Below are 14,405 nucleotides of genomic sequence, written 5' to 3'. Positions count from 1 at the left end.
GTGACGAGCGGTGTCCCGCAGTGTTCGGTGCTGGGGCCACAGCTGTTCGCATTATATATTAACGATTTGGATGAGGGAACCGGGGGCATTCTCGCGAAGTTTGCCGATGATACGAAGTTAGGTGGACAGGCAGGTAGTACTGAGGAAGTGGGGCGGCTGCAGAAGGATCTTGACAGGTTGGGAGAGTGGTCCAGGATTTGGCTGATGGAATTTAACGTGAGCAAGTGCGAGGTCTTGCACTTTGGCAAAAATAATAAAAGCATAGACTACTTTCTAAATGGTGAGAAAATTAATAAAGCCAAAGCACAAAGGGATCTGGGAGTGCTAGTTGAGGATTCTCTAAAGGTAAACATGCAGGTTGAGTCCGTGATTAAGAAAGCGAATGCAGTGTTGTCTCTTATCTCAAGAGGGTTGGAATATAAAAGCAGAGATGTACTACTAAGACTTTATAAAGCTCTGGTTAGGCCCCATTTGGAGTACTGTGTCCAGTTTTGGTCCCCACACCTCAGGAAGGACATACTGGCACTGGAACGTGTCCAGCGGAGGTTCACACGGATGATCCCTGGAATGACAGGTCTAACATATGAGGAACGGCTGAGGATACTGGGATTGTATTCGTTGGAGTTTAGAAGATTAAGTGGAGACTTAATAGAGACGTACAAAATAATACATGGCGAGGAGACTAGGACCCGTGGACACAGCCTTAGAATTAGAGGGGGTCATTTCAGAACAGAAATGCGGAGGCATTTCTTCATCCAGAGAGTGGTGGGCCTGTGGAATTCATTGCCACGGAGTGCAGTGGAAGCCGGGACGCTAAATGTCTTCAAGGCCGAGATTGATAGATTCTTGTTGTCTCGAGGAATTAAGGGCTACGGGGAGAACGCTGGTAAGTGGAGCTGAAATGCGCATCAGCCATGATTGAATGGCGGAGTGGACTTGATGGGCCGAATGGCCTTACTTCCACTCCTATGTCTTATGGTCTTATGGTCTAATTTCCCCAAGAACTTTGACAAGACATGATGTAAAAAACCTGATTTGCTACTTTATAAAAGAGACATGAAACTGTCTTCAAAAATAGTTCCAATTTTTATCAGCAATAACATTTTGTTTAAGCTTTCTAATCCTTATCATTACTCCTTTGTACTTGTGAGCATCAGAATATTAATTTATGGAATATTATTAAAATTCTTACCTGCAAAGACCAGATATTTATCAGCCCCCCAATCCCTCCAGATAAAAGTGTTAAACCATCAGTATTGAAGGTCACCAGCATCACTGCAGTTATATGAGCGTTCAGACGAAACACACATTTGGCTCTACCTCTGAACTGAAATTTTTCCTACCAAATGAAAAGTTTACGTTAGAAAGTAATTCTTGCTAAAGAGAATTATAGTCTTTAGTCAGATGTAATAAATCAACATAGATGAAAAACACTCAGTCTATACGTCAGCTGTGGCTGAGTTGGTGGCACTCGTGCCTCTGAGTGAGAGATTGGAACTCTAATCCCAATCCAGGAGAAGCACAAAAATCAAATGCAAATGGTTACAATAGTGAGTGTGCTGATCTGTCGGACGTGCTGTCCTTCAGATGAGGCAGCCTGTCCTGTCAGGTGGCTCTAAATGATCCCATGAAGAAGTGCAGATAAATTATCCCCAGTCCCTTGGCCAACATGCATTTTTCAATCCATCACAAAAATGAGATGATCTGGTCATAGCCACATTGTTTGTAGGAGGTTATTGTGTGGAAGTTGGCTGCCACGTCTCCCACATTACAGCAGTGACATTTCGAAAGTAATTAGTTAGCTGTGAAGTGCTTTGAGAGATGTGGGCTTGAAAGGTACTACACAAACACAAGTCTCTCTTTTAGATCTTCATTTAATATGTAATTTCAAGTTTAATCAATCAATTACTGCTTTGTTTCTGAAGATAATTCCAAAGTTGAGATGTAAGACCTGCCTTATTTTTCAAAAGCATACCACTTTAGTTGCTGACACAAATAAAAAAATCTATGCCTCTTACCTCAACATGTCTTTCTTGGACATCAGGAGAATGCAAGAGGTTTGGTAATGATACAGCAGTGCCACCTTGTGGTAGTGTCCAAACATAAACTAAGCCATTCTGACAACCCCTGGGTGGAAGACATTCAAGCTTTATTTTCTAATAATAATTAGAAATGAATTCTATCTTAAAAAATTGAAGGTAATTAGCAAAACCTTCACCTTCCTTAGCTGTTTTTGGGAATGAGGTTAGAAATGAGGGGTTTAGTCCTTTAAAGTTTGCAGAAACATATTTTCTGTAGATAAGTGATATATATATACATTAATGAAACCAATTGTTTGCGCAAGTCAGTGCAGACACACACCTTTGAATAGAAGTCTATCTGGCTATGGTCTGCACATATAGTTCATGAAGCTCTGTTCGAAAAGGAGATGGCAGATGTTGCCAGATAACCCCCTGAGCAGATGGTCAAAGCCATTGGGCAGAATATCACATGACCAGAACTTTCAAACAAACATCAAACTGTAAGTTGGCTGATGGTGAGAAAGGCTTGCCTGGCAGATGCTTCATGCATGTCCCGAGTCGAAAGTGTGTGAAAATGATGGCTGAAAACGCATGTCCCACCTTCCAAACACAGGACTTGCCATTTCCCCAGAGATTGGAATGAAGTTGATTTGGGCTTCATGTGTAGGCATTTAAATGCTCAGGTCTCTCGATTCACATTCCATTTTAGTAATTCCATTATGAGGGAGTGTGCAGTGCATTTTTTTTGTTTAGCTAGGTCATCTCTTCGAGCGCGATGGTACGGCTATTGATTTGACCTGATGACACTTTAGGTTAGAGGTCACGCATTCTTGGGGGGAGGAGAGTGTCAGTTATCCAGTGGGAGAGGGTTTAGGTACCCTTTGGTAGGAACTAGGCACCAATTGTTAATTGTTTGGAGGATTGTAAGCAAAAGATGCATAAACTTTTAAAAATTTAACCTATTTGTCTAATCAACCTGTTCAGAGATGTTATTACACATCTCTAGAACAGGTGAGACTTGAACCCAAGCTGTCTCAAACTGTTGTGAACATATGTAGGTAGATCCACAATGCTATCATGGTGGGAATTCCAGGATTTTGACCCAGTGACAAGTAACAAATGGTGAAATATTTCCAAGTCAGGATGTTGAGAGGCTTGGAGGGGAACTTACAACTGGTGGTATTCCCTCGTGTCTGCTGCACTTGTTCTTCTAGGTGGTAGTGCTCATGCATGTGGACAATGCTCTCAAGGAGCCTTGTTAACTTTTGGCATGCTGCTTTGTCTTGGATGGTGTCAAGCTTCGGGTGTTGTTGAAACTGTACTCAGCTAGTCAGGTAAGGAGTATTCCATCATACTCCTAACTTGGGGCTTGTAAATGGTAGACAGGTTTTTGGACAGTCAGGAGATTCTCTTTTGTAAGCAAAAAAAACTACAGATGCTGGAATCCAAAAGTGGATAAACAGAAAGCTGGAAGAACACAGCAAGCCAGGTGGTGGAGAGGTTGATGTTTTGGGTTGAGACCCTTCATCAGGAGTGGTCTGATGAGTTTCGACCCAAAATGTCGACTCGTGCACCTCCTGATATTGCCTAGCTTGCAGGAGGTGAGTTATGCCTTTCAGAATTCCTATCCTCTGGACTGTTCTTGTAGCCACTGCATTTATTTGGCAAGCTTCTGGTCAATGGTAACATTGATGATAAGGATTTAGTTTTGCTAATGTCACTAATGTCAAGGAGTGATGGTTAGAATCTCTCTTTGGGAGAGATTCTTTGCTTGGTACTTGCGTGACATGAAGAAGTTAAAAGGGAACAATAATCACCATAAGGGAAAAAGTAGATAGCTATGACTGGGATTAAAGACAGATGAGTAGCCTGGGCCTGATGGCCTACATCCTGGGAGCTTAAAGGAAGTGGCAGCAGAATAGTAGATACATTATTTATAATATTCCAAAATTCCCTTTGGGAAATGCTAATATAAAGCCCTTCTATAAAAAGGAACGGAGATAGGAAGTAGGGATAAATAGATCTTTTTTCTGGTTGGCAAGATGTGTCTAATGGTTTGGTCCTCATACCCCAACTATTTATAATCTCTGTTAATATAAGAAATGCTTGGAGGGACATGGACCAAGCACAGGTAGGTGGAATTAGTCTAGTTTGGGATTATGGTCAGCATGGGCTGGCTGAATCGAAGGGTCTGTTTCCCTGCTGTATAACTCTGCGTTCCGAGTAATGACTGGGATAGAAGGAAGGATAGCCATATTTGCACACGATGCTAAAGTAGGTGGGAAAGTAAGTTGCAATAAAGGAATAAGAATTTTACCAATGGATACGGATAGGGCATGTGAATGGGCAAAAATTTGGCAGAATTTGTTTTAATTTATTCACAGAATGACGGCATAGGGCCAGCATTTATTACCCATCCCTAATTACCCAAGGGTAGTTAAGAGTCAAGCACATTGTTGAGAGTCTGGAGTTACATGCAGGCCAGACCAGGTAAAGATGACAGTTTTCTTTCCTAAAGGACATTAGTGAAACAGATGTTTTTTTTCCAACAATCGTCAATGGATTCATGGTCATCATTAGATTCTTAATTCTAGATTTTTTTTTGTTTTTTTTAATTGAATTCAAATTCCACCATCTGCTATGGTTTAATTTGAACCAGGGTCCCCAGAACATTACCTGGGCCTCTGGATTAATGGTCAGTGTTTATAATACCACGAGGCCATTGCCTCCCTCTAAAGTGAGTTTAATGTGCATAAGTGTGAGCTTATCCATTTTGGTGGGAAGAATAGAAAGGCAACTTATTTTCTAAACCGAGAGAAACATTAGAGTGCTTTGGTGCAGAGGAATCTGGATGTGCATGAATCACAGAAAACTAACAAGCACGTACAGCAGTTAATAAGGAAGGCAAGTGGAATTTTGGCATTTATTGCCAAATAAATAGTATAAAAGTAAGAAAGTGTTACTGCAACTGTAAACACGTTAGTGAGATGACACCTGGAGTATTGCGTGCAGTTTTGGCTCACTTAGTTGAGAGGATGGATGCAGGTGATATGGAGGCAGCTCAGAGGAAGTTCACTAGATAAATTCTAGATGTGAGAGGTTTGCCTTATGAAGAGAGGTTGGACAGTTTAGGCCTATATTTTCTAGAGTTTAGAAGAGTGAGAGAAGGTATATCAAATACTAAAGGGTATTGACAGAGTGGATAAAAAGAATGTTTCTTGTTGTGGAGCATAGTTTTAGGATAAGGGTTAGCAGATTTAAAACACAGAGGAAGAGGAAAAACTGGAATTCACTACCCCAAATGAGGAGGTGGCCAGGATATTGAGTGAATTTGAGAAGAGAGACAGATTTTTAATTAGTTTCAAGTTGAAAGGTTATGGAGAGTGACTAGGAAAGTAGAGTTGAGGCTAATGAGAGATCAACTATGAGAAAGTGAGGCCTGCAGATGCTGGAGATCAGAGTCGAGAGTGTGTTGCTGGAAAAGCACAGCAAGTCAGGCAGCATTTGAGGAGGAGGAGAATCGATGATTTTCCTGCTCCTTGGATGCTGCCTGACCTGCTGTTCTTTTCCAGCAACACACTCTTATCACTAATGAGAGATCAGCCATGATCATACTGAATGGCAGAGCAGGTTGAGATTAATTTCCTACTCCTATTGTAGTTTTTATGTTCTTGGTTATAACAAGTACTTTTCAGCCCATGTCAGGATATTGTCCAGGTCTTGCTGCATTTGTGCTTGTATTGCCTCACTGTCTGTGAAGTCATAAATGGTACTGAAAATTGTGCAATGATCAGCAAAAATTCCCAATTCTGACCTTATGATGGAGGGAAGGTTATTGATGAAACAGCTAATGATGACTGGGCTAATGACTCTACCCTGAGGAACTTCAGCAGAGATGTCTTGGAGCTGAGAAGAAACAACCAACTTCCTTTGTGTCAGGTATGATTCCAAATGACAGACAGTTCCTTTACCACCCACTCCAACTGCTACAGAATGACCAAAAATAGAAAGAAAAATATCAAGACCTACCATGAAGTGTCAAGACCAGTGAAAATGTAGCAGGGCATGTCACAAAGGGGAACAAAGCTTCAAAAAGTCAAAACGATAGATCTGTCAAGATGTGTCAAAACCTGTTGAGAAGCACCAGTACTCACTGAGATGTGCTGAGATCATCAATATGTGCAAACTTTAAAGGGGGCAGTGGGTGCATGGAATGTACTGCCAGTGGACGTGGTGGAAGCAGACATGTTAGCAACATTTAAGGCAAATCCTGTGAGACACATGAAAGTTAGGCAAACAGGAGGACTGATAATGCCCATGGGCAATCAGTAGCAGGTGTAAATAAGGATTGGGAATCGGCGCAGGTTTGGTGGACCAAAAAGGCCTATCCCTGTGCTGTTCGTATTAGATTATAAAGCATATCTTACAAAAGAAATGAAACATTAACTTTCTAGAGTTCTGTCAGATCATGACTTGTATTTACCTCAATCACCATGTGCTATGTCTTTAGTTCCATTACTCTTACCAAAAGAATTTCCATCAACCTTTGAACATTTCAGTCCAGCATCTTTCAGAGGAAACAGTCTTCTGCATAACCATTTCTCAATGTGAAAAGGTGATTCATAATTTCATTCCCAGATGGGCCAGTTCTAATTTTGAGGTTATGCACCCTTGTCTCGGATTTTCCTGCCAGGCCAAAGGCCAAGGTTTTGTACCACTCAAGCATGATTTCCCTCAACTTTGCATTTCAGTCCTCTTGAGCTGAAGGTTAATAATTTATCAGACCTTTGATTTCTTCTGATAATTTTGTACTTTGTGATTTTGTACACAGTCACCTAAATTCCTTTCGTTTTTCCTTATGCCTCTTGTCTCCATCAATTAAGAAAATGTTCTCATGTCTTCCTTGGATCGAAAGTAGATCTTTAGCTTTGAAACTTAGTTTGCTTATGCTTCTTAGAAACTTGCCATTTTGAACTACACGATGTGACAAAGTGCAGTGCACCCTGCAAGTTGAATCATACTACTCTCTGTTCATTCATCCAAGTCACAAATATCTATGGCGAAAAGCTGAGCTCCCAGCACAGATCCCTGGAGAACACTAATTATTTACACAATTAATTTTCAAACTGTGACCACATGAAAGGTCCGAGAGAGTCTTCTGACCTATAAATCCAATATGACAAATGTTGTATCTGTGGGATTGAGATCATGCCCCTCTATTCCTGGTAGTCACGGGAGCCCATGCATAATTCCAGTGGTTTCCTATTGCACTCTGAAGTAGCATTCAGAAGAAGTGTTCCTTAAGGTGAGTTTTCTGCCCCTGTCTTAGTTAGAAGTCTTGTCTTACGGAGCTGCCAGCCAATTGGCTGGTGACAGCTCTGTATTCTATACAGCGTCAGTTTGAGCAGTGGCCATTGCTGAGACTACAGGCAGTCTCACCATGCCAAGGCACCCAAGGCAAGTCCCAAGGACAGGCATCTCAGCAAGGTGAATGGGACAAATAAAAACAGGTTCAAGGAGCTGGGATAAAGGGATCTAACAAAGGGGGATCTAGCCTTCCTTGCTGAGTCCCTTCAGTCATGTTTCTAGGCTTCCCCCACATCCACCTGTTAGTTCTCTTCCAAGCCACAGACCATCCTGACTAGGAACTATATTGTCACTCTTCCACTGTTGATGGCTGATAATCCTGGACTCGATCTCTAATAGCTTCATGCCTGCACCTGCCCACCATGGATCACAGTGGTTCAAAAAAGCTGCTTGCCACCACATTCTCAAGCACATTAGTGATGTATAATAAACGCAAGCTTAGTCATTTATGGCTACATCCCATGGATGAATAAAAATCAGACAGATGTGGGAAGTGAGAAGGTCACCTGTTCAATTTTACTTGACCCCAGCCTTCAAACCTAATGACAGGGAAGGCAAAATCCAATTCATGGCTTTTTAAAGGTGCATTTTAACTTTTGGTTTTAAAACAAAATGACATCAGACAAATACATTTTTGTTTCTTTTAAAACTTACACTGCAAGCATTAGTCTTGGATCCTGACCTTTCCCTGGAAGTGGACACCAAGCTGAAGTATTAACCAATGCTGTGTGAAACAGAGTTTGGACTGCGAGCCAGGCATTGCCTATTCTCCCCCAGATCTTCACCATCTCTTCTCTGGCAACAGCAAGCAGCAGGTGTCCAGTTGGGTCCCATTTTAGGCAAGTTACACTTTCCTTGTAGAAAATGAGAATATTTAAAAGATAGTAAACTGAGTAACAAGAATTTGGTGTTAAATGTAACATTACACCTGAATCTCATGAAACCAAAGAATCTGATAACACTTCAGTTTTTTTTTAAAACAGCTCTTAAAATCTCTCATCTCACAGTACTCTTTTTCCTCAAACATTTACCCAATTAGAGTTATCGAATCTGCAGCACAGTAAAAGGCCCTTCAGTTTATGAGTCAGCGCCAGTCAAAACAAAAGCACCTATCTATTCTAATCCCATTTTCCAGCACAGTATGCCTTGGTGTAATAGGTGCTCATTTAAATACTTAAAAACTGCCTCTATCAAACTTAAATTTTCCATTATGTACTTCTGCGGATGCTCCATTCCACAAATACACCATTTTCTGTTTTCATGTTTTTATGCCAACATGGAATGAGATCTTTCTTGATTTCATTCTGCGAAATGTATTGGGGCAAATAACTGAGAAAAAGAACAACTACTGGCTACAGTATAACTGAATTCAATGTGACAACAGCATTGATGTGCATGCAACAATAAAGGTTTAACTGGACAAGGTAGTTCAAAGAAACTTCAATTTAACTGGTTAGAATGAGCAAACTTGATAACAGAACAGTAATGGGAAATCCATGAGTACAACATAGAAAAATAGATTAATTTCTATGAATCAGTAAGAGGGTGAACAAAATATACAATGTCCTGAACAAAATAACAGGTGACACACATAGCAAAATAACACCTAATATCAGGAGAAATAAAGGAAATAATGCTTAAGGAGATGAAAAGGAATGGAACAACATAAGCAGATACATGAGAAGTAAATAAGGATTATACTACAGGCTTCCCATCAGGTAGAGGGAGACACAGGAGTACATATGGAGGCAAATCACAGAAAAGTGAGTGAGAAACAGGGTTATAGTTGTGGAGGATTTCAATATTGCTAACATTAACTGGGATTGCCTTAGTATGAAATGATTAGATGGGGTGGAATTATTCAAATATATCCAGGAGAGCTTTTTGTGCAAGTACTTAGCTAGTAGAGAGGAGTTAGTGTTCGACCTAATCTTAGGGAATGAAGCTCGTCACGTGTTTGAAGTTTCAGTGGGTGACCATAGAGTCATACAGCACGGAAAAAGACTCTTCAGTCCAACCAGTCCATAGCGAGTATAATCTCAAACTAAACTAGTCCCACCTGCCTCCGTCTGGCCCATATCCATCTAAACCTTTCCAATTCATGCATTCAAATGTCTTTTAAATGGTGTAATTGTACCCACATCCACCAATTTCTTAGGAAGTTCCTTCCACATGCAAACCACCCTGTGTAAAAAAAAAAATTGCCTCTTCTATCTTTTTAAAATCTCTCTCCTCTCACTCTAAAAATGTACCCTCTGATTTTGAAATCCCCCATGCTATGGAAAAATCAGCTACCACTAACTCTATCTAACCCTTTCATTATGTTATAAACTTCTATCAGATCGTTTTGGGGATAGCGACCAAAACACTTAAGTCATTATGAGAAGGGAAAAGGATAGTGCTAAAATGGCTAAGCTGGGGGAAGACCAATTTCTATATTATGCGACAGGATCTGACAAACATTGGACTGGGGACCAGTTATTGGCAGGCAAGTCTACATTTGGAAAGTGAGAATCTTTTAAACATAGTAGAGTGAGAATTCAGAGCCAGCATGTTCCTCCAAAAGAGAAGGATATACACAATGAGTGGCAAGTCCCCAAGCAGTATTAAGGAACACAGGAACCCTGGTGTACAAGTTTATAGACCCCTGAAGGTGTTAGCAAAGGCAGAGTGGTGAAGGTTATGTATGGGATGTTTGCCTTCATTAGTTGGGGCAAGGAAGTCTTGTTATATCTTTATAAAAACATTGGTTATGCCACAAATTGAATTGTAAATTTTTGGTCGCCACACTATAGGAAGGATGTCACTGCACCAGACAGGGTGTAGGGGAGATTCACCAGGCTGTTGCTTGGAATGAAAAATCTCAGTTATGAGGAGAGACTGCGTAGGCTGGGTTTGTTTTCCTTTGAGCAGAGGAAGGTCTGACTGAGTTATACAAAATTACAACAGCTTTAGACAGAGTAGATCATCAGAATCTTCTTTGCATGGTAGATGTGTCTAAGACCAGAGGGTATAAGTTTAAGATGAGGTGTGAATGGGTTAGAGGAGATCTGAGATTTTTTTTTAACCCAAAGGATGCAGAAATATTGAATTACCTGCCTGAGAGGATGGTGGAGGCAGGTAGTTTCACAACATTTAAGAAGTGGCCAGCTGAGCACTTAAAATGATAAGGTGTGGTAGGTATGGAACAAGTGCAGGTAAATGGGATTAGTGCGTTTTTGGGATTGTTTGTCGTCTTAGATATAACGGGCTGAACGGCCTGTTCCTGTGCTGTATGACTTAATGAAATATTAAGAGTTTTAATAAGCAATTAAAGAATGAAAATAATTAATCGCTCAGGCAGGAAGCATAAGTCTAATTACAGAAGCAAATGGTATGCAGGAAATATTTTTAAAAATCATGCATCAGATGCAGGTATTCTAGGTAATAGAAGTCAAAATATTTATTATTCTCCCCCCGTCACTTCATTTGAGACTTTTTGGAGGGCTACTTTTTAAATTCACAGGGGCTATAGTTTGGGCTTCAGGAGCTCTTTTTTCATTCTCACTAACTCCTGCATTACGTGATGCAGTTACACACTAACAATACCCTCTGCACTTGTGTAGCACCACATGCTATTCAGACTCACACAGACAGGCAATAAATGTTGGCTGGCCAGCCAGCAACACACACATTCTACAAAAAGTATTAAAAAAAAAAATCTTTTATAAATACTCACAGACATGAAGTATCAGGAAATATAGGAAAGGAAAGGATGGGGGAGGAGTTGCATTATTTACAAAGGAGTGTGAAGGATATCTCTAAATTGCAAGGAAATTTCAGAGGTGGGGAAATTTTGGAGCACTTATAATAGAGCATTTTAATTATCTAAATATAGTTTTAGCGAGTATAAGTCTAACAGGTAGAGAGGGGCAGAGGTTCATGAAGTGTGTTGAGGAAACTTTTCTCAGCTTTATTTTGTCCAGTCCAAATCAAAAAGAAGGCACAGGTAGATCAGGTGCTTGGGAATGCAGTGGATCAAATGGAGAGAGTGTAAGTAGAGGACAGTGATTATTGTATCATAAGATGTATGTTGGCTGTGGACAAGGATGTTGGACAATCAACAGTAAGAATATATAACTGGGAAAAATTCAATTTCAATAGGGCAAGAACTGAGCTGGGCTGAATAAATTAGAGTCTAAGGTTGGCAGGAAAAATGATAGCTGAACAATGGGCTAACTTAAAAGATGATACATCAGGCACATGAAAGAGACAGGTAAGGCAAATATATCCAAAGCTCCCTGGATGATAAGATAATAAGGTATAGAAACTGCTCCACCACTCAATCATGGCTGTTATGTTCCTCAACCTCATTCTCCTGCCTTTGCCCCGTAACCTTTGATCTCCTTACCAATCAAGAACAGAACTCTGGCTTAAATACACTCAATGTCTTGGCTTCCACAGCCTTCTGCGGCAATGATTTCCATAGATTCACCACTCTTTGGCTGAAGAAATTCCTCCTCATCTTGGTTCCAAAGAGTTATGGTTCACTGAGGCTGTGCCCTCAGGTCCGGGTTTCTCATACTGCTAGAAACATCTTCTCTGTAGGGTTGAATATTTGCAGAGTACTCAACAATCTTGGAGAGGCCATGGTGGGGGAGGAATGTAGCATGGTAGGATGGGTGGAAGAGAGGCAGTAAGGGGATGGGCATCTGAAATGGGGAAGGTGGGGAAAGAGGTTTCTGGTTGGAGTGTAGGGCTGAGTGGGGCAGTAGACAGAATCCAGGATTTGGGGGGGTTGCATGACTTGGTGGAGTAATGAGCCTGGTGATGGGTGTGAGTGTGAGTCATGAAGTGGAGAGAAGAGATGGATGCTCTAGAGGTGCAGCATTTCTTGGTGAATTGGGGAGGGAGCTCACATTGAGCAAGGGTTGGATTCAGAGGGGAGCATTGAGAAGCAGGGTGAAAGGGAAAATAAAGATACTGTTTACTTAAAACAAGAGTCTGGGCACTGCTGACCATGAGGGTCAAAGTGAAATGTTGAAATGACTTCCCAACTTTTCTACAGTGTTCTTGTGTGAATGGCTTTGAGGAAAGTACGGCTTACCTGAAATGAATTAAGTATCACAGGTTCTTCTGAATTATGTGGCTCTCTTGCTGTAAGTAGTATTTTTCCATCAGAGTACCCAACCGCAATTGGTTTGTCTTCACTGTACCAGGCAATGCACTGAACAGCAACTGAATAATAATTAAGACATTTATTGTGGATTACAGCCGCAAAAGCACAATGCATATAATATATCTGGACAACTTAAAACTCCATAAAGCTTGATACTTATTTAGTGACAAAACTGATTCTGTGCAATGTTACATACGCTTGGGAGCAGCTTTGCAAATACTTAGGTATGGGCATCGTTTTCTACTCAGTTTTACATAAACAATTGAAATATCAATTCAACATCTTTGGAATGGATACTTGATTTTACAGTTCCTAGAGGAAAAGCGACTATCTTTGTTTCATCAGATGTACTGAACATCTGATACCATGTTTAAAATATTTACAGCATGGCACTGAAAATGTGAGACAATTAAATATCCCCTGCTTTTTGGAGTGTAAGTCATTGCAGATGTGAGGCCAGGTAAATGGCCTGTTTCCAGGATTTAATACAGTTAGTTACTGTTGCTAAAGTTACACCACTCTATTTTAGTTCCATTCAGAAAATGTGCAGACTTATATTGCTAAGACAAATATAAACTCAGGAAAAACACAGGTCAGACAGCATCTGAGGAATACGAGAATCGACGTTTCGGGCAAAAGCCCTTCATCACGCATGATGTGTGATACTTGCACTTAGCTGACTGTTACACAGATCACAGAAGCAGAAAACTAGATACTTTTAAAAATAAGCTGTGCAAGAGAAATGCTGAATGTCAATTTACAGATTACTGTTACTAATAACAGAGTTCAAGACCATTACAATGATATTCTACAGATGAAGGCCATTTAGCCCATTAGCCCTTTGGTACAGCTGTCAAATTAAACTTATTTCCCTGCTCTTTCTCCACAGCCCTGCTTTTTTTTTCCCCTTTACTCAATCCCATTTAGGAAGCTGCTAATGAATCTGATTCCACAAACGTTGCAGATTGTGTATTCTAGATCACAGCAAATAGTGGTGTTAAAATTACTTGTTAGCTCTGCCTACCTTTGTCTATCACCTGGATCTGTATTATCTGTTTACTGACCTTGCTGCCTCTGGAATGCAAAAAAATCTCCCAGACAGGATTCCAATTGCTAAGCTCAATTTTGCCCCCTTTCAAACCAAGGTGGAACATTTACAGGCCTCTAGTACTTTGAAATCATCTTTATCACAAACGAGGATTGGAAAACCACGATCAGAGCTTTCAAAATGTTCATTGTCATTTTTTTTATCAAACAAGAGTGCATCCTATCCACACCAACTGACATTGAGGGCTGTCAAGTTTTTAAGTGTCTGCATTATCTATTTTTTTCCATACCAATTTTGCCACCTAACCGCTCCTTCTTCATTGTTACATTGGCAGTATCCATGTACTGTAAAATTGAGGTTAAATTTCCTCTAAAAAAGGATAGGATGGGTTTCAATTGAAAAGTAAACTTTGTGGGAAGGACAAACTAAGGTCTTGCAATGCCTGACAAACAAAACAGGATCAAAAATACTCGATGATAATTGCAAATCTTTTGTCACTGCAAACAATGAGCAGGATTTTATTGAAGTATAAGTGTATTACTTCCCTGCTGAGCACTGTCAATAGAAGTTGCTATTATTTGAACATACCATCTTTCCTCTGACAATGCACTAGCTCAATTGTGTCAGAAACGGATACTTCTGTAACTTCAATGCAGCCAATTGATCCATCCAGTCGACCCACTAACAGAAACTCCGCTTGTTTGTCATTGCTTTTGTTCACAAGTGGTGTTTGAACATCTGCCCAGGTTATAGCAGTTACCCAGGAAGGCTGAATCTTCACATGGATTTGATTCCCTTTGGAAGAAACAAA

General features: G+C 40.5%; 1 protein-coding gene across 3 annotated transcripts in view; it reads right to left on the bottom strand.

Annotated features, from left to right (window-relative positions):
* LOC122548398 (probable E3 ubiquitin-protein ligase HERC1) overlaps positions 1-14,405 on the bottom strand; it is a 349,687-nt gene that overhangs the window by 52,785 nt on the left and 282,497 nt on the right. For all 3 annotated transcript variants that reach the window (XM_043687001.1, XM_043686981.1, XM_043686991.1), the window contains exons 54-58: positions 14,183-14,389; positions 12,475-12,605; positions 8,043-8,242; positions 2,019-2,127; positions 1,193-1,339 (exon numbers count right to left, since the gene is read on the bottom strand). In XM_043687001.1, the coding sequence (XP_043542936.1) occupies positions 1,193-1,339; positions 2,019-2,127; positions 8,043-8,242; positions 12,475-12,605; positions 14,183-14,389 (794 nt within the window). The remainder of the gene's footprint in view (positions 1-1,192; positions 1,340-2,018; positions 2,128-8,042; positions 8,243-12,474; positions 12,606-14,182; positions 14,390-14,405) is intronic.

Source organism: Chiloscyllium plagiosum, chromosome 1 (assembly GCF_004010195.1).
Source record: "Chiloscyllium plagiosum isolate BGI_BamShark_2017 chromosome 1, ASM401019v2, whole genome shotgun sequence".
Classification (NCBI taxonomy): domain Eukaryota; kingdom Metazoa; phylum Chordata; class Chondrichthyes; order Orectolobiformes; family Hemiscylliidae; genus Chiloscyllium; species Chiloscyllium plagiosum.
The sequence above is the reverse complement of the archived record's forward strand: the minus strand, read 5'-3'. Positions and strand labels throughout refer to the sequence as shown.